This window comes from Spodoptera frugiperda, chromosome 11 (genome assembly GCF_023101765.2).
Source record: "Spodoptera frugiperda isolate SF20-4 chromosome 11, AGI-APGP_CSIRO_Sfru_2.0, whole genome shotgun sequence".
Lineage (NCBI taxonomy): Eukaryota > Metazoa > Arthropoda > Insecta > Lepidoptera > Noctuidae > Spodoptera > Spodoptera frugiperda.
The window spans coordinates 239,688-260,404 of NC_064222.1; the positions used below are offsets into that span (position 1 = coordinate 239,688).

General features: G+C 36.1%; 2 protein-coding genes across 2 annotated transcripts; one reads left to right on the forward strand and one right to left on the reverse strand.

Moving 5' to 3' along the window:
* The first annotated feature begins 3,544 nt into the window (after positions 1 to 3,544).
* LOC118274706 (clavesin-1-like) lies at positions 3,545 to 16,481 on the forward strand. The gene is made up of 7 exons (XM_050696707.1): positions 3,545 to 3,682; positions 7,961 to 8,091; positions 14,025 to 14,178; positions 14,584 to 14,688; positions 14,865 to 15,012; positions 15,732 to 15,948; positions 16,214 to 16,481. The coding sequence occupies exons 2-7, from the start codon at positions 7,965 to 7,967 to the stop codon at positions 16,366 to 16,368; spliced, it is 906 nt and encodes a 301-aa protein (XP_050552664.1). The 5' UTR covers positions 3,545 to 3,682; positions 7,961 to 7,964; the 3' UTR covers positions 16,369 to 16,481.
* Positions 16,482 to 16,529: 48 nt separating this feature from the next.
* LOC118274965 (60S acidic ribosomal protein P2) lies at positions 16,530 to 19,108 on the reverse strand. Its single transcript, XM_035592785.2, has 5 exons — positions 18,938 to 19,108; positions 17,978 to 18,150; positions 17,500 to 17,595; positions 16,963 to 17,046; positions 16,530 to 16,623 (listed from the first exon to the last, which is right to left on the reverse strand). Exons 2-4 carry the CDS (start codon positions 18,147 to 18,149, stop codon positions 16,976 to 16,978), a joined length of 339 nt encoding a protein of 112 aa, XP_035448678.1. The 5' UTR covers position 18,150; positions 18,938 to 19,108; the 3' UTR covers positions 16,530 to 16,623; positions 16,963 to 16,975.
* Positions 19,109 to 20,717: the final 1,609 nt, after the last annotated feature.

The window sequence follows — 20,717 nt, forward strand, 5'->3', positions numbered from 1 at the left end:
GCCATCATCAGCCTGTTTTTATTGAATATAGGATTCTAATAATGATTAAATAGAGCTTCATCTTCAGCTCTTCGCATCCAACCGATACACCACAAAATTCTTACCTTCTTACTACTAGATTTGTCCTTAGGATTAGGGTCATCACATACGTATAGTAACGACACAGACACGGCAACAATACAAAAGGCTATATGTATACGCGCTGTCAGCGCGTGGAACGTGTGCTTACACCTTTTTGTATTCACGACGGCGATTTAATTTCCAAATTGAATGGACTAGTCAACTGCTGGGGTCGTGCCGTTAAAGCGTTAAAAATATATTATGAGCGCCTAGCTTCACTGACAGACAGACTGACGGACAATTCAATTTGACGTTTCAAAAGTGCCTAATTTAGGATTAATTGAAATAAATGCTTTGACTTTGACTTTGACTATTAGTCCCGTGTAATTAAAGGCATTTTATAAGACAACGTACACAATTTCGTACATTATTATTATATTTAAAGTGCAGAAATATAACTTACTGCTCATACTAAAACAGTAGGCTCCGACAGTATCACTGCGATGATTAGTAGTGCAGCATAATTATACCAGTTTTTAATGAAAATTCATTTATTTATTTACTTATTAATCGTGTACCATGGTAGTGCAGAAAAATATCAATTCAACCACTTTTTCGATCACAATATCGATTCTAAGACCTATTAGATTTTATTTTTTTAAATACTTTAACCTCTAGGAAACTTTTTGGGCAATTTAAATTCATAATGTCGTTAGGTAATACACAAAAATACATTTTGAATACCTTTATTTTTGGTACTGGTTTTAGACCGAGATATTTTTATACCAGGTACAAATCCAAAAATCTCGTTGGCATTAATTTGAATTGCAAATAAGGACGATGTCACTGTTTGGTTGTTTTTCTATAGATACTAAACATGTAATTTATAAACAATACTAGCTTTAGCCAGCGGCTTCACCCGCGAAACTCTGGGATAAAAAAGTAGTGTATCTTTTATTTCAAACCATAACCTACCCCTGTTCCAAATTTCATCTCGATCCCTTCAACCGTTTTGACGTGAAGGAGTAACAAACAAACAAAAGAAATTTCGCATTTATAATATTTGTAGGATACCCATAAATACAAATTTCGCAATAAAACGATCCAAAGTACGCATAAACATTATTAATTCGAATAACATAATACTCGTATATCAGAGATGTCAAGAATAAATAATTAATTGTATTGTAAGGGCTATTTCCGTAAAGCGTTGTTAGATGTACTAATACGTAGTTAACTAGTAAGGTCAGACCACGCCCTAATCCGACATTCCCTAAATTAATTCAATGCTATATTATTATGTATTTAGGTAATAAGTCACGTTATTCAAATAGGTGTTTGATTTATACGTTAGGTACCACTGTATCACGTAGAAAGATAAAAAAAGGATATCAATCGTAGGTGAATATGGATTTCAATCGTAGACTGCATCATTGGCCAAGTGGTCGCAAGTGCCACTGCCGGACAAGAGGACTCGGGGTGACTCGGGTTCGATTCCAATATTTTCGAAAATTTCTCAATAGTAGCATGGAGCCTGGAATTGTGCCCAGTATATTACAATAGGCTCACCCGACATAATATAGGTTTATAAGTAAAAATGCTTTATTTTTAGACAGTGCCTATAATAAAAAAAATATGAGATCAAGACACATTGAAACCTAGCGATGAACAACAAAATTATAATAAAATGTAACTAATTAATAAAAATGTCAGCAGAAATATTATTTAATACAAACAAGATTTAGTCATACATAGGTACAAGCACATCAATAATAAATAAACAATAATTTAATAAAACCAATAGGTACCAAGGAAACTTGTAGTCATGCTGATTTTCAACATTTTTTATTCACCTCTAACCTTAGGCACGTTTTTAGCAGTCTAGGAATTAAAGGCCACGCTTTTATTTCTGGTTTCCTAACACGTGTGTGTAAAAACTAGTTGATAATTAGATATAATCGTGATATTGATCATTAATTACTGATTACTTTTATATAAGCAAAAGATGTTAGAAGTTTTTAAGCTTCAATGTTCGAGCTTGAAAGTGATGCTAATTATTGAGAAGCTGATTTTTTTATGATATAAGCCGGTACACGAACCGACGCTTCACCTGATGGTAAGCAGGAGGGGAAGCGGGGAATGGGAAGATTGGGAAAAGGGAGTAATTGGGCCTCCGGTCACCTCACTCCCACAACGAAACGTCGGTTTTAAGTGAGGCCGTGGTATCACTCCGGTCGAGCCGTATTCGTGCCGAAGCATGGGTCTCCCACAGTTAGAAATGGAATAGTATCTAAAAATACTTCATCTATCTGGGACCTGGGTATAAAAATCAATAGCAGGTTTTGATTACCTTGTGAATCAACTGTTCAAATTGTAGTCAGGACCTACTAAACAAGCTTTGAAGGATATAATAACAAGAGTAATAAAACTGAACTTCTCATTTTTCTATTTCGGCTAGTAGTCTGGGAATGTTACCTCAATTGTTTGATATAATATTATACAATGATATTTCAATTGTTTTGTGGTTTATGGATACCGTACTTCTCCTCCGGATCCACACAGCAAAGGTTTATTTTCTTTTTGTCAAAAAACTCTAAATTTTGCATATATTTATGGTAAAAAGGCTAGCTTTTGTAAGAAATATCTTTTTAAATAAGAATTTAGGATTGCTAAATTTGAATTGTCTCATTACGTTAAGAAATGTCCAGCAATCAACGGATTCTGCTATGCAGTAGAGTGTGACTGTGAAACAAGTCTAATAAAGTACTTTTTTTTACAAAATTAATATCCGAGACAGGCAGGACATGATTAATATAAATAAATATATTTTTGCATAATCCTTTCAATAAATCACTTCATGAAAAATAAAAGAACGATCGATTATAGGATTTATTTATGTCTTAAAGGATACTTTTTTTTATTGCAACGCACTTAGTCTATAAAACGTCGATGTTTAAATGAATGAATTAAATTAATCACATAAGTCAAATCGTTAATCGAAATTAACAGCATTTTTTCATCCAATGACTTCTCCCGCCTTCTCCGATGTTAGAAGGAGTGTCAGACTAAAGATCACCTCGTTCCTAGCTGTGCGAGTAAGATGTGCTATCCTCGTAGCATAGGTATCTCCATAGATGCGCCAAAGTAAAGCGCGGCAAAGTAGCTATGCGAGGAAGATGCGTAGCTCGAGTATAGGTACTATGTATCGATGATAGGGAAACAAACCATAGCACGCATATTTCCATATAAAAAACATAGCTTAGTTGAGTCCATTTCCACCAGTGCTAAGCTATGTGCGCCAATGAATATGATAGATGGAAGCCAAACGCATCCACAGCAACGTAGCATATCACATCTCTGGTGGAAAAGCACCATTAATCTAAAATACGGTAAACATTGCCTATCATTTAACCAATTACAATCCCTGGTCACGTTCGGCCGCCGCTGTTATTTTACCTAGTGCGTAGACTATGGCAGGTTCGTAGCGGTGCATAGTTTAGGAGACCGCAACCTACACACAGTGGAGTGTGAGCGACCGCAAGGATTACACGTGTTACATAAATAAATAAATTGTGAGCATTGTTCAGTGTATTTTGTGATTTGAATTTAATTTTTGTAAGCGGTGAGTACAATTTCGTTTGGCAATAATGTTTTTTTTTTATTGTTGCTTTTGTTGTGTTCGGCCCATGGAATTTTTCGGTTCTTAATCGTTTGTTTAGTAGGAAATATTGCCTAAATCTTTGAATGGGTATTTAGAATTCATATTATAGAAAACAGACGTGAAACAACGCTTGCGTTGTGTTCCTAATCCCCGATTCCCCAACAACCCCTAAAAGACAACGCACTTGTAACGCCTCTGGTGTTTCGGGTTGTCCATGGGCAGTAGCGATTGCTTACGATCAGGCGATCTGTCTGCTCGTTTACCGGTTTATACCATAAAAAAGTGTTTTATTAAATTCTCATCTATATTTTCTGTCACTATATGAAAAGTAGCTATTATAGGTTTCAGACTATAATCTATGTCTAAACCTAATTTCATTCAGAACTGCCCAGTAGTTATTGCGTGAAAGAGTAACAAACATACTGACAAACTTTTGCATTTATAATATTAGTGGGATTGGTTAGAAACAAGATCGTAGGATATGATTATAATTTATATATCCATGTTATTACATAGAGTGATATTATTATTAAACACTAGAAACAAAGCTTTAATTTATTTTATGTCTTGCATTTGAAATACTTACAATAAAATTAAAATGTGTGGGAATTAAGACATTAAAATAATTTGTAATAAAATCTAGTCACACTATCTACCTACATCATTCGAAATCTAGTGCTTTTGTAACAAAGTGTTACCTAGATATATAAGTACATATATATCCTCTAAGTCATCTCTTACAACCTGCAGGAAGGCTACGGCTATTTACAATTTGTTTTTTTTTTGTAAACGTTTCCCCACACTAGGAATTACTCCTGTATCGTGGGTGCGTTTACAAATATACAATTTCATAATATGCTCATGACACCCAGACCCGAAACAACAATTTGTTGGGTCGCACAAATAGTTGCTTCGTGCGGGAATCGGATCCCCAACACGTTGCATGGCAGCCAGTTGCCCAGCCACCGCGCCCGTGCAAGTGCAAGTCAAATGTATTTGACCACACAGCTGTTACCTAGGTAACCTAGCTAGTATTTACTCGTATGTTCAAATAGAATCAGATAAAGATAGTGTGGTTTTACTAAGATAACCACATAGATTAGATTTTATGACCAGTAATTACACACGGAGCACCATATTAGGTACATGTTTATTTACACTACTAGTTACTGTAATAAGTGCATGAAATTATATGATATCTATCGGTACAATTATGTACACGAAGGTGCATGAGTATACCATTTAATAACTGTATTGTATATTGGTAAATAAATATAAGAAGTCAAAGTCAAAATCATTTATTTCAAATAGACCAGGAAGGCACTTTTGAACGTCAAAGTAAATATAATAATATTAATAACGTCTGTCTGTCGGTCAGTCCTCTAGTGAAGCTATTTGCTCGTTCCAAAGTGTAGATTCCTATGAAGAAGAACGAGCAAGAAACTCCATAGGTTACTCTTTTTCAATCAGATTTACAATATAATTCTTGGTTACATTGTTTCGATTACTTCAACTATGTGAGAACAATGTAAAACTAATATTCAGTCAAAGCGATAGAAAGAGAATATAACCTAGAGGACAATAAAATTTAATGCAGTCTGGAGCTGACCAATCCCAGTTGACAGAAGTTATTTTATCTTCCTTCTTTTAAAACATAGGTCAGTTTTAACCTGCTGGCTGGAAGGGACTCTATAGAAATAATTGTGGAGGCTTATGTTCAGACTTTGACGTCTTGTGGCTAATTCTTAGACCATAATATCGTAGCGGGTTTTACCCAATAATATATTGTTGTCAAAAGTTCATTGGGTTCATTGACTTTTATTTCCAATACATGTCTCCTACCTACCTACCTACCTATACATATAGCTGGTTTTTGCCTATCTAATTAATTTTAAAGCACAAAATAACTCTGATTTTGTGAAAAAAAATATTTATCGGTCTTTTATACTATAATCAATGGCCAATCTCAATGCTTGCTTAAGTCTTTGACTTTCAATAGAAAACTGTTGAAGGAAAATCCTCCGCTACCTATTAGTAATTAAATGTGTGAGAACTGTGAGCCTCAGAAATAAATTCACTTCTACGTTATTCTTCTTAGATTTAAGTCCTTCAAACCTCAAGAAGAGATTTAGATAGGCCCAAATATCTACTAAATCTTGCTCTTTCACAATATACTATGACCATTAGACAGTTACTATTCGTGCGGCCTAGTGTCAATGACCTCAGACTAGCCACGATCCAGTTTGGGATAGTCAAGGACATCCACATACCTAGCAGAAGTTCCTACCATCCAACTATTCGCATAAAGTTGTGATTAGTCTAGTCTAGCTTTAATTTCGAAAATAGTCCCTACTTAGTAAATTAGGTGACTGATTTTCCACCAGAGATGCGCTACGTTGCTGTGGATACGTTTGGTATCCACTAATTATTATTACACCACCGTTATACTCTTATTGACTAAAAACTACCCTGTTCCTACTCGTGCTCTACGAGCCGGAGCCGATAACCCGCTAGGCAGTCCGCAGCTCTGGGTCGGTTATCAGGCCTACTGGGTCCATCTGTGGTGGTCTGATGGCTTCTTGAGGCAAGTGCGGAACGCGACACCTAGGTTCACTATACAGGATAGGAATAACAGCAAAATTCATTCAGTGGGTAACTTCTAAGTCCAAATTGTACCTACCTAATGCTGTAGATATATAAAAATCAGCTGAATTAAATTTGTATTGTATTGGAGATCAATTACCTAGTTACAATGATAAATTAAGCACATATAGGTAGGAACCACAACGCCCTAAGCTAATGCTTAGGGCGTTGTGCCCTAATGGGCACAACGTAACTAAATAGGTACATGGCGTGAAGTGATATGATATGACTTAGAAAATAGATATTACCCACTACAAAGTATTTGGTAAGAGCAACAATTAGCATGTCCCTGGCAGGCAGTTTTTATTTATTTGACAAATTAGCTTGTACCTACAATCCTACATACAGCATACAGATTACTCGGTATGTAGTTATAGATAAATGGCGTGTTTAACCTATTAATCAAAAGATGGAACAAAATCTTCGTCATGCCTATTTTTTTAAATGGTTCACAGGCTATTGTTAATCGTGATGAAATAAAATTGGGTAAAAAATAACTAGTCTGTCAGTCAGATGATAATTTACGCGTCTAGTATTTAGACGCGTATTTTTATTTTGACATATAAGGATACAATACTTAGATGAAACCTGAAACGGATCCAAGTTTAGGAGGTCGTTTTAAAATCTATATACTATACTTTATTTTTACTAATATATAAAACTGAAGAGTTGGTTTGTTTGCTTGAACGTGCTAATCTCCGGAACTACTAGTGCGATTTGAATAATTCTCTTTGTTTTGGATAGCGCATTTATCAAGGTAGGTTATAGGCTATAAAACATCACGCTACGATCAATAAGACCTGAGCAGCAATTAATTAATATTTTCTTAATCTTTTATTAAAAGTCGTTGACATGAGGTTCCCACAACCTTTAAGAAAAAATGTTGTATTCATTGTCGGACATTTTGTCTTATAATCGCATTAATGATCTAGTCGGTGTAACTAAGCAGGTAGCTTCAGATGTTATCTTCTTTTGTTTATACCTAAATTGTAAACTAAGATAACAATGCGACTTGAAGTTTACTTGCCAGAGCTATTTATTGGTTTTATTGTACCAGTTAGAATAAACAGGTGACTATTGTAAGTTAAGCTTATTTCCTAGATTCGTAAAGTGTATATCCATACATAAATGGGAAAATGTGTTTGTTTGTTTGTCCTTTCTGCACGTTGCAACTCGGAGGAGCAACAGAGCGAGTTTATGAAAAATGTTTTTTTGTATTGTGTTTTGTACTTTTGAATTGAAACACTAGCGCCCATTCCAATGAACTAATTGGTATGGAGTTTGGCTTTATATTCCGTACTCTGAATGCTGTATGGTTTTGACATTGAATAATTGGATAATTATTGAAATGTTATTGGATTGACATTGAGATTAATTTTAAGAATAGGAAGCGCCCTGATTTAAGCACGATGTTTACCAAGAGGTTTTGATAAAAAAAAACTTAGAAATAAAGTGTTACAGCTTCAAATAGTTTAAAATGATCACTTTCTTAGGATATTTTGTTATTTACTTAGCTAATATACATACATACAAGTCAGGTTAACCTTCCTTAGCCAGACAACAATTTATAAAAACATTTCTTCTCCATTGTTCCAGCAAAATGGCTATAAAAGGCATATCCTTAGAAGACGAGTACAAGAAGAACACGGGGACCACTCCAGAAGACATCAAGAAGCTACGCGACTGGCTGAACACGCAGCCTCACCTGCCCGGGGAGTATATGACAGGTAGGCAAGACCAGGGGAACTGGAAACGATGGTAACGCCATTTGTTATCTTTGTCTAGATTTGAGGGAAAGGTGGAATAAGACGTGTGTGAGTTCAAATACGAATCAGCTAGGCTATTCTGTAACTTTCAATTTGAAAGATAGAAATGAATTGATCGCGGTCTGCAATAGGAATAATGTCGACCAATGACGAGCGAGAATGGTATCGAGCTCTCTTCGGAAGTGATGGTGATAAGCTTTATATAATCTGATGTTGTATATAACCAAGGAACTTCTGAAACAATGAATTTATTTTTGCAAATAGGCTACAAAAGAGCAATTTTACACGTCAAAATGAATATAACTACATATATATAAAAAAACTCAGAAGTCATTGTGTCTTTTCGTATATAAGTACCTGTGCTTTCCCGCTGATCTCTACAAGATATCAACGAGAGATACACCTGCTAAAGCGTAATGTTATAGGTAATAGGTATAGGTACTAGGAAGTTCTGTGGTCTGACTATCTTCATACATAATTGTTTGATGCGGTAATCAATCATTAATCACCACATACTTATAAATTATTTATGTACGAGTATATGCAGCGTGTCCCTTGAGAATCCATGAATGGGTAATGTTAGAAACCTGTCGATATGTAGGTAGGTATATGTATACGGATGCAATATTATTCTGCTATCTACAATCTACATAGCAAGTATCTTACTTTGTGTGTGTTTTATCTACTGACCATATTATGCATACGCCTTTTATATTTATTTACCTTACAAATGTTGAAAGGTACCTGGAGTTATAACTATAAAATTAAGCTTTGTTTTTTATGGGGGAAAATTTTAAACTTATTATTAAGGGGAAATATCAACCAATGACTTCTGCCTTGGGTAAGGCGAAGGGTCAGAAGAAGTCAGACTCTTACTGACTAAAAACCACCCCCGTTCCTACATCTGCTTTTCAAACCATAGCCCCGGTAACCAGTTAATTCTAATTCTCTATATCGGGCATCAGCCCTACTGGGTCTACACATGGGGTATGTGGTGGTCTGACGGTTTTTTAAGTCGCGGAACACAATACATATGCCGAACGAACAGTTTTTATTATCTAGCTAAATACCTAATGAAATATATTGTATAATTCCCTAGGTATCTACCATACACCTAGGTATATGTAGCATAACAAACACACAGTAGCCTGAATAAACAACTCACATATTTACCGTCACTCATATTTAAGTACTATCCAATTAGAAGATAAAATACTGGCCTATAGGACGAGGAAGTGTGTTAATGTCAGCTTATTACATCCAGCCTTGATCTGCGCCATTTTTTCTACCATTTAACTGACTCGACACTTCTTGCGATAAACGGTAGACAAAAAACATAATTTAGCATAATGCAACTGAGATAAGTGTTTAGTTATGTTCAATGCATTCGATATGCATATAAACAATGCAATCGTCTCTAATTAATCTAATTAAGTACATTTATCATTGTGTTTTTTCAGTCTATGTACAGACCTACGTTTACCTACTTAACACTCCACGGACTCCACCTACCTAAGTCAAAGAGCCGTCAGACCACTACAAATGGGACCCAGTAGGGCTCATGCTGCGGACTACCTACCGGAACACAAGGGCTCCGAGTCGGAAAGCAGGAGTAGGAACGGGACGGTTTATAGGCCGGGACTCCACCAAAGCGGAGATGTGTGCGGTGTGCTGTGTGCTGTGCGAGAAGAGATGTTTTTCAGCTCGCGGGACTCCACCAAAGCAGAGATGTGTGCGGTGTGCTGTGTGCTGTGCGAGAAGAGATGTTTTTCAGCTCGGGTGCGGGGCGTTGAGTGCTCAGTACGCATTCTGACACGGCCGGCCGGCGCGCGCGCGGGGTTCTGCGGGTTGCTAGCGGGCGAGAGGGGGGAGGGTGACATCGCTCACTGCACGCCGCTCACATCTCTCGTCTCCACTGCGCGTCGTCCGCGCACAGCTCACATCTCCGCTTCCATCGCGACATACAAATATTACACATCTCCGCACAGCGATCTCCACTGAAGCTGAGCGGAGAGGAGACGTGTCAATAACTCAATTCTATTGGTTGTTTAAAAAACATCTCCTCTCCGCTCGTCTCGTCTCCGCTTTGGTGGAGTCCCGGCCTTAGTCAGTAAGCCCTCTCACCTCGGCGGGAGAAGTAATTGGATAATTCTTCCCGCTCAAAAAAAAAGCCCTAAGTGTACCCACTTAGGTTTTTTACTTTTTACTTTAACTAAGTGTAAATTGTAATGTCTGAGAGCCTAGAGGTGGAACCTTGAGAACCCTGAGAGCGCCCTAAGCAAGCACCTCATATGCGCACCTAATTAATTATCTTTGGCGGCGTCTGTTTCTGTAACCTGGCACTTGCCTAGTTTGACTTAATTACGAATATTTTTTTTGTCAATCCCAATGACTTTTCTTTTCTATTCAAATAACCAAACAAAGATTAAATGACAGAATAAACAGTAGAGATATCTTACTACCTAGCTATGCCTAGATTCTAAACGGGGTTAAAAGTTAAACATGAAGCAATTAGACCCGGTACTAACCACCTCGTTTTGTTATTAAAATGTCATTAAATAGGATTACCTACAAGGAAACACGTAATAAGGCAGCGGTTAATGCAGTTAGTTTATTAGCTTCTTGTGCCCTGTAAGAGACAGTCTCGTTGATCGACTAGCTGCAAGCGTGACTATTGAAGAAGACGTGTTTGGCTCAATATCTAGACTGAACACGTTTTTTTTGAGTTTACTAGTAATGGCGTAGGGTTCAGCAATACATGACAACAGGGTAGATGACTTATTTTTATTTTAATGTCCTTCTTGTACATTATTTAAAAAAATTACACACGTATTTTTTATTTTCGTACGGAAACAAAAACTACTTTTGACGTTATACTTACTGATATAAAATATCGTGTGACGTCACTCCTAGGTAGGTTACATTTTATACGTAGAAATAACGTATTTGCTCCCACTCCTAAACTTAGGTACATTCCTTTTATCTAAGTAGATATTGTTATTACCATATAAGACAAATATAAAATACATGTCTAATTATTTTTTCATTAGGTATCGTAAGTGACCCGGTTGTGGCCACTTTAAGAATTTTGTCGACTTTGAGGCTTTCTTAACTTATAGTTTTTATTATCACGAACATATTTCTTGTAAAAAGTCATTTAACATGTATTAACCTTGCTTAAGAAAACCCCTCTTTTAAAGAACGTCCAATAGAAAAATAACTGTATAAAAAAGAAAAAAAAAGGGAGTTTGTGCCATTTTTGGCCAGATTCGTGCCATTTCTGGCCACGGTCGTGTGCCAGTTCTGGCCATCAAAAAATACTATAAAAGTAATCAAAATTTATTAATTAAATTGGACATTTTACAAACAATGATTTTTATTTAGTTTGGAAAATATGAAATATTATTACTTCACTTTAATTTAACTTACAAATAAAGAGATCAACATTTATATGACGTTGATAAAAGCTGCAAAGTAAACTGACCTCCCCTTTGTGTGAAGGCAATTTATTGCATCTCTGAAAATGAAAAATATGTATTTGTTGATATGTAAAGCCAAGGAAAAAAAGCCACGATAAAATAAAGGGGAAGAAGTGGGGTGTCTATGTACACCAGTTTTGGCCAGCCATGTGGCCAAAGATGGAGAAATTTCCTAATTTTGTCTCCATTAGTGGCCACCTTCTATTAACCTCACTTCAGAAACATAGCGGCAAAATAACTTTAGTTTCATTTAGACAATATATTCTTAATGTAGTATTAACATAAACATCCAAACAATAAGCAAAGATTTAAAAAATAAAAACCAAATCCTCACCCGCTCGCCTTAACCTTTTTGTTAAGATCTTAACAATTTCACCCTCAACTAAAAAGAATGACTTGTTGCATCGAAGTGAAGTTTGACACATTAAAGCTGCCAACGGTATCAGTGTCTACAATATTCAATATTTTAAATACTGTACATCACAGAGTAATTTATTTGTCCATGCCTTAGTTATAAATATTTAAAGGCCCAAATGGCCACAAAGGGGTCGATGGCCACAACCGGGTCACTTGCCCTACCTAACTGACGGACCAAATAGATAGATTTTTCACACCCCGTCATCATGCCTATTGTCACCGAATCATACTCGAAATAGTCGACGCCGTATCACTTATTATTCAGATTTAACTTATTATTCAGATTTAACTTATTATTCAGATTTAACCAGCTAAATACACATTTTACCAATCGACCTTCCACGTAATCTCTAAGGTACCGACAATACAATACATACATGGGTTGGGTCCTATTCAATTGCCTCAAAACAGTGACACTACAGTTTTTATAATTTACCTAATAGCTAGCTATTTATTGTATTTTCAGTTGTTTAAAAATCAATTTAAAACACATTATTTCTGCTTATTTGGCGAAAAATGCAAATAAGCAGTTTTATAAACAATGCTTTATTTTGTACATAATCATAGCTTACTCGTGGGAACTGCTGTTATAGTGCAGTGAGTGGCAAATCGGTTGGTGTTGACACGTGTCACAAGTTCGATTCGCACAGTGAACAACTCAACTCATTCACACTGTGTGATCTACAAAATTCGTTGATTAAAAATGCAATTTTGTCTGAGTAGGTAACTCCAAATGTTAAGCCTTTAACTGCCATCAGAAAACTGTTGAAAGCAAATCCTCCACTAACGTAGGTCACCGGTGATCTACGCGGCAGTTAACGTGTTAAGTAGGTAACTGTCTATCAAACTTTGTGAAGGTAATTTTAATCGTTATTCAATTTAGTAGACTCGTCTAGGTAAGCATGTTTTAGTATCACGTGTAGCACCAAGGATTTTCTCACTTAATGAGCCAATCGCGTACTGCTTCATTTATTATTAAACATTTTTTGTCCAATCAGGATTTAAATTTTTTGTAGATACCTAGATACTTTTTTGGTTGCGACCTTTAAGTTATGTGTTATTATTAGATACCTTAAAATAAACACATGTAGGTACCTACACAACATATTAATCAAGTAAACATAAAATATGTTTCTTATTTTATTTGGTAAACTACAACTCATAAACGGCTGCACCGCTATTGATGAATTTTGGTACAAAGGCTTTTCGTTCGTTGCTATGATTACCTATTGTTATTGATGCGAACGGAGCCACATACAACTGTTTATTAGTTTTAGGTTTTTTCATTGTTTGTGATGTAAACTTGGTTCCTCTTTGGATCTGCCGGTTAATGACACTTGAAATAAATGTTTAATGTTAAGTATTCAACAAGTTAAACTATTTAGTAAGTTTGCAATCAGTATGCCAGTCAGCCAGTATTGTATGCCAACTTGCCAAGTGTAGGGCTACCTATCACTTCGCTACATCTATTGTTGCGCGATCATTTTGCAATGAACAATATTTTGTTATGGCTACCTACCCTATTTGAATCTAGATTAGGTTGGAACTATTTTTTATGGGACAGGGTCGCAAATGATCCCCGCAATAGGTGGCAGAGGACTTGGGGAGTTACAAATGTGTAGTCGGCCTGTGGGTATTAAAGGACAAGGTTGGATTTCCGCAAATTTGGCGGAACACAAAGTTACTGCTTTGTGTTTCTTGATCTACTCACTTCACTTACTGACTAAAAACCACCCCCGTTCCTACTGCTGCTTCGAGACGGAGTTCCGCTAACCCGCTAGGTCGTCCGCAGCTCCAGGTTTTCTGTGAGACTGGCATCACTGGTCAAGCCAGCAAGAAGCATGGCTCTCCCTCGTGAATAAAATTATGTAGTAAGTAGTAAAAGTGCGTAGAATACGTACTAAAAGTATTTAGGAATATAGGTAAGTCCTTACTAACTTTGGTGAAACTTCATTTTTAGCTTCGTGTCTCTTAAATCTTTCCTTCTAAATTTTCCAGATCTGGACTTGATCCTGATCTACCACTGCTGCGAGCGCAGCGCGGAGGTGTCCAAGCAGGTGCTGGACCTGCACTACACGCTGCGGACGCTGTTCACCAACTTCTTCAAGGACAGGGCCGTCGACAACAAGACTGAAGATAATCTTCATAAAGTGTAAGTGGCTACTGAATGTAACTACCAAAAACCATACCAAAAATCATAAGTTGTTAAGCACCTAATGCCGATGACGTGAGTGAAGTAAGATCTGAATAAGGGACTACGCATTTAGGTTTCTCAAACCTTTTGAATTTTTAGGAAAGACGATAGGTGGATGGTGTTTTGAATTTCAGCAACTTGACACCTAATGAAGTTGGGTAGAGTTAAAGATTAGGGGTTGGTTTGGGCTAACTCACGTTAAGTAATACTAGTTAAGTTATGGTTTTTCAATGTCCTAAACACTAACACTAACTGAGCGTAGAGATGATGGCAAACCCGCTTATGTAGAGGAAGTCTCAGTCTAATAATGAACCTGTCATTGTATGTTGGTGTATCTAAACATGGTCTGTTTATATATTCCAGGTTACTACAACCGCTCCCCACGCGGTCAGTAAATGGCGACGCAGTATTCTACTGCCGGCTGCTGGACTACGAGCCAAGAAACTTCGAGTTCGCCAAGTCACTCAGGTTTGTAGACACTAGCACATCATGCTATCCTAAACTATTTTAAGGGATTATCGGCTTTATTACGAGGCAGGAAAGTTGAAAATCGATTGACGACAAGACTAGCTTCATGTGAATAGTGTATGGAAATTGTTGTATGATGTGGATCAAGGTATCTATTTTAATAATTTTGACTCCAGGTCAGTGCTAATGATCCTGGACCTGTGGCAGTTCGAAGAAGGCACGTGGCCAGGGTTCGTGCTGATCTTCGACCTGGACGGTCTGAAGCTAGGACATCTCACCAAGCTCGATGTGCAGACTATACAGCAGTTCTTGTATTATTTACAGGTAATGTTTAGTTTTAATGAAACGTGTTTATAGTTTGGTCTGTTCTGAGAATTTAAGATATACCTATTATAAAAAAACTATACCACTACCGCGGATTGCCTAGGTGGTGACTGGGTGACTGGGGCTTCGGCTCGAAAAGCAGGAGTAGGAAAAACCGGCCAAGTGCGAGTCGGACTCGCCCATGAAGGGTTCCGTAACAGCAAGTAGATGACATAATATAAAAGTTGTAAAATAACTTGGTTTTACATAGTGTTTGTATGGACGACAAAGTTATATTTGCGGTTTTTGAAAATGTTTAATTTCTCAAAAACTAATAATGATATCTCGTTCAAACCAATTTTCGATTTTTTGACGAATCTATAAGGGTTCCGTTTTTTGCCATTTGGCTACGGAACCCTAAAAAGGGTAAAGCGGGGTGTTTTTACTCAGTAAGTCTGATACTCCCTCTCGCCTCCCTCAAGGCGGGAGAAGACAACGAGTAATTAGCTCCCACTCCCTTAAAAAAATTACTGATTACCATGATAACTACAAAAATTATAAATACATAGGTAGTTACCTAACATCTAAGTTATTAAATAATGTAAGTACGGAATCATTAGGCATTCTACTGATATTAGGAACCAAGCACTAGATTTGAACTCCATTTCTGTGGGAGATTTATATAAAAACTTCACTAACTATTCACAATAAAGTTAATTCATTAAAACTTCTGTTTCCAGGAAGCCATGTTAGTAAAAGTAAAAGGGCTCCACTTCCTAAACGCGCCGTCGTTCATGGACCGGCTGATGATGATGATCAAGCCGTTCATGAAGAAGGAACTGCTGGATGTACTGATCATCCACCAGATCGGAGCCAAGACCCTGGACAAGTATGTGCCGATGACGGGGCTGCCTAAGGAAGCGGGCGGCGAGTTCAAAACGTTTGATGAATGTAGAGGTAAGAGGCAGTAGTAATAAGATTGAATACTTACAAGCACTTATGTATTTCCATGAGGCATAATTTGTTTTAATTAACGAGTACTTGTATGAATAGATAAAATGGATGGAAGCTAAAAAATGGATTATTGCAGTTAGGAGTGTGCTAGACGAAATTATATCGTCAAAATGTTGAACTTTACCTACAGACTATTTCCCAGGTTTCCAGTCATGATTTTTAAAAAACACTAATTTTCCGAAATCTCTCATAAAACGTTCTATTTCAGATGAAATGCTAGCCAGACTAAGAGCAAACAAAGACTTCTTCATCCAAGAAAATAGGAAGAGAGTTGTGGAATCCAAGCGACCTGGCAAGCCAAAGACCATCTCCGATATATTCGGTAGCGTGGAGGGATCCTTCAAGAAACTAGACATTGATTAACTTAGAAATACTAGCTTAGGTACATAACTAATGCATTATTAAATAGTGTTGAAACTTTAATCTTTGTTGTGGCCATTAACCATTTAATAAAAATGTTATTTTATTTTAAGAAAGTTTTTAATTGGTTAGGTGTGTTTTGTGTCCATAAATAAAAATCCAAAAACGTTTATTTAGCAATATATTTCATAGAAATATAAATGCCGACATTTTACGCTTAAACCATAGAAAATGGAATAACGACCAGCGCCGCGCAAGCTGAAACAATGAGAAGAACAGAGTTATTGCTTGAACTTAAGGAAGAAAAAACTTAAATGTTTTGTGGAAAAATACATCAGTTTAGGTAATTAGCAGCAAGGACTTTCAGTCGAAAGATGGTGTTGTTTGAAATCATCATTAAAAATATATGTATAAAGAAATATCACTAATCTTCCAAAGGCAATCAGATTCACTATTTCACTTAGCATAGTTAGTAATCATTTGAATAAATGATAACAATCATAATAATGAAATGGAATCTATAGAAGACTAAATATGGAATATATCAAAAATCTAATCCTACAATAAATAAATGTACAATACATAGATATAACTCACCTGCGAAGTGCATTTAGTCAAACAGACCGAAGCCCATGTCCTCATCTTCTGATTCAGACTCCTCCTTCTTGGTCTCCTTCTCTTCTGCAATGATAAGAGAGGGAGTTAGCACAGAGTAGAAGATAGAACAGTGTATGTGATGTAGTAGATGCGTCAGTTATGGTAAGTAGCAGCACAGGCTGTCAGTCGAAAGATGGTGTTGTTTGAAATCATCATGATAATGGATTCGTAGTATTTATCATATCAGAAACAAATTTGATTGTGTAAAAGATTGACTTGAAATATGATTCAACTGTCTCACAGTTCACTAGTGTGATAGTTGACCGCATGGTAGTGATTGCATCTAGTTATGCGATAACATTAAAAGTACACTGGATCATTATGCTATTTCAAAATAAAATTGTGACAAATAAGGTTTTCTTGTTACATGGTATTCAAAACCAAATCTACTTAAATATGACAGATATTGAAGTGTCTCTCTCTCATCTTCTATATGAAACATAGAATAAAACTAATAATAGTAAAGTGGTAACATACCCTTCTTCTCCTCGGCGGCAGCAGCAGCGGGCGCGGCTCCACCGGCGGCGGCCGGGGCGGCGCCACCAGCTGGCATGGACGACAGCTTCTCACGGCCTAAACACATTGATCAAACAATCCATTACTATGTAAATCAAGCGGAAATTTAACAGTGACTTCAAACTCTTGAAAGCAAACAAAGTAGTGAAATAAAACTACGTATTTTGTCAAATTACATTCAACAGACTGATTTGCAGGTTAAGTTTATATACTAAAAAAACAACTTTTTAAACTATTTGATTAAGATCATTAAGTGAATAAAACTATGCATTAACCACTCAATTACTACCTACTGTATGAGACAACAGAATAACAATATAGCTCACTTTGATAGTATAAGCTCTTTTCCATTATAAATCTGGCAGGAAATCAATGCTACAATAATGTTACCATGTGCTTTCAGCTTCTTCAGACAATAAGATTCACAATCAAAGCTTACCTTGCTCGATCAGCTCCTCAACGCTCTTGCCATTGAGCTCGGCGATGACCTTCTTCAGCTTCTCACCGTCAGCCTCAATACCAACGGAGCTGAGGATCTTCTCTACGTCCGCTGCTGCTGGGGACGCCTTGCCGCCGAGCACAGCCAGTAAATACGCGGCCACGTAACGCATTCTGATGATAAAATCATAAATTAATAACTGCTACATAAAGATATATGCAATAAAGATGAACTTAGATTCTAAATCAACAGTAAATAATAAGTTATTTTAATAAGTAGCATTGACAATAATGTAAAAGTTATCAGAAACACGTTTTTCTATTCTTAGTATGGATTTGTTTACTTTTGATCTGATGCAGATGCATCTTGCAATAATGTTATCAACTTGGCAATGTATTTTGGCAATATAATTGCGCGCGTTTCGAACACTTGTAAAGTTTGGGAGACTTATTTATAAACGAGGAAATACGCACTTGGATCATACATGCACACTTAGAGGTTAGGAATAAGTGTAGAGAGAAGTTTGAGGTTGTTAGATAAGGAATTTCAATTGAAAATGCTAGCAAAGTAATAACTTCGAGGACAACGACTTAAGTAATTATTTTTGTATAAGTAATAGCTTAGGTAATAGAAAGAGATCGTCATAAACTTACGACATGAAAACATTGTCAACACATGGTTCCAAATTGTGTAAATTCGGTTGGAAATGTTTGGAATGAGTGAAATACCTGGGTCCAGCTTGGGAGGAGACATTTTACATTAAGATTAAGAACAATATGATGGATATTTGACTCGAAACACACTCGAGACTTAGCCGCTGAAAGTGCAAGTTCAGCGCGCATTACCAAAATCCAAGTTGATCACACAATATACACTACCATCGTGCAATAAAACGTTTCACATATATTAATGGTGCACTAAACATTATAATCACAGTAATATTTTATAATTTACACTTACTTTTAAGTCGCTTTGACACGAAACGTGTGATGCCGAAAAATAAACGTTCGTCTTGAACAAAATGTCAAGAGGAAAGAGGGCGGGGAATCGTCGGTAAGTTTGACAGTTTACGCTCAAACGTCAGTTAGTAGTGTTGCCCTACTTAGGCGATTATTAAATCGATTATGATAAACTGATTTTGAGATTTGATATTTTTATAGTTTTAAGTACATAACTTAAAATTGTAAAATAATAAGCATATTTTATAATCTTTCTCGAACAGTTTTTATGAAAACAGCGTTAATTCAGAATGTCACAATATTTTGACATTGAAGTATTATAAACGCAATATTATTAAAGAATATTTCTTCAAATAAAATAAACACTTGTTAAGCTATGAATTTATAATTTAAGTTTGTTATTTGACATTTAATATTATAATTAAGTAAATAATACTTATGTCATAAGAATTCATAAAACGTCTACTTCATGAGTTCAAACTTGAACCGGTAGATGGCGCTATGTGTGCCGTAGTACAAAGTTAATAAGACCCAATCATCACACCTTTAATATTGTAAAAGGGTGAACAGTGGTTTCTTTCTTTAGTATTAAATTGTTTTAATCTTCATGGTTTTCGTTATCTTTCATTATTTTTACGGTTTTAATGGGCATTATTGTATGATCAAGATTAAGAGTACGTACCAAATACCTAAATCAGATCTACCGGACGTCAGGAAAGGCGTTAAATGTTAATTTATTACTAAAGGGCGCAAACAGTCAAAAGTCAAGTAAAAATTCTTGTCTGTGCTTAAGTACTTTACAGCTGATATCAATGTAAACTATAGGCTCTTTAATATTACCATCAACCTGTGTAAGCTTATCAATCAATCAACAGCGCGCTGCGTTACTGTACCTACGTCGGTATGAGTTTGTTTCGCAATTATTTTAAGTGTAAATACAAACAAACACGCTAATCCAAGAATATTTAAACATGAATGAACATAGGTACTACTCAATACTGATGAAAGCTAAATAGTAGATACCTACACTTTGTCAAACGTAAATATTGGATTAAAAGTTAAAATCATTGATAAAACCCTGGTAGAATTACCTAAACCATGTAAATGTAAATCTTTAAAAGTATTAATTTACCTAATATTTTCAATGCAAAAAAAAAGTTAGTAACGGCCGAATTTGAATTCCTAAATCGATTAAATGATGACTCTGTTTTTAGGCATCTACCAAGTCATTTTTATTTAAGATGAAGTTATTTAGCAACATAAATGTTACATAAAGCTAAAACCTAAGTGGCATCGTCAATTAAAACATTTTTAGGCAAACCTACTTGTACTTTGTTATGGCTGAAGGCAATCATTCCATTGAACATACCGCGGGGTAATCCCAAATTACAGATAAAAATGCTCAGAACAAAAATAAAACACAAATAAAATGGAAGATATTTGTTCGTATTATTTGTTTCATTTACACAACGTATTTACCTACAATTTCAATATTTACATTTCGTGTTGGTTCTACGTTTTTAATAATCATGTTTCAGGTTAAAATAAATTTTTATTGGACGTGGATTTGGACAGGTATTACGGCATTGTGATGAAGGTATGCAGAGTAGGAATAAAAATTATTAAGGACAGAATGTTTGATTGATTTAGTCAAGTGTGGGAAAGCCATGCTTCGACACGAATGGGCCGGCTCTAACGGAGTGATACGGCTTCCCAGAAAACCGACGTGAAACAATGCTTGTGTTGTGTGAGTGAGGTTACCGGAGGCCCAATTATCCCTC

Bases quoted from the DNA above. Each gene is read 5' to 3' on its own strand.
- LOC118274706 (XM_050696707.1), top strand. From the start codon at position 7,965: ATGGCTATAAAAGGCATATCCTTAGAAGACGAGTACAAGAAGAACACG. The intron at 8,092-14,024 runs GTAGGCAAGACC...TAAATTTTCCAG, and splicing joins GCCCGGGGAGTATATGACAG to ATCTGGACTTGATCCTGATC. The intron at 15,949-16,213 runs GTAAGAGGCAGT...GTTCTATTTCAG, and splicing joins AACGTTTGATGAATGTAGAG to ATGAAATGCTAGCCAGACTA.
- LOC118274965 (XM_035592785.2), bottom strand. From the start codon at position 18,149: ATGCGTTACGTGGCCGCGTATTTACTGGCTGTGCTCGGCGGCAAGGCG. The intron at 17,596-17,977 runs GTAAGCTTTGAT...CAATGTGTTTAG, and splicing joins TGAGGAGCTGATCGAGCAAG to GCCGTGAGAAGCTGTCGTCC. The intron at 17,047-17,499 runs GTATGTTACCAC...TTATCATTGCAG, and splicing joins TGCCGCCGAGGAGAAGAAGG to AAGAGAAGGAGACCAAGAAG.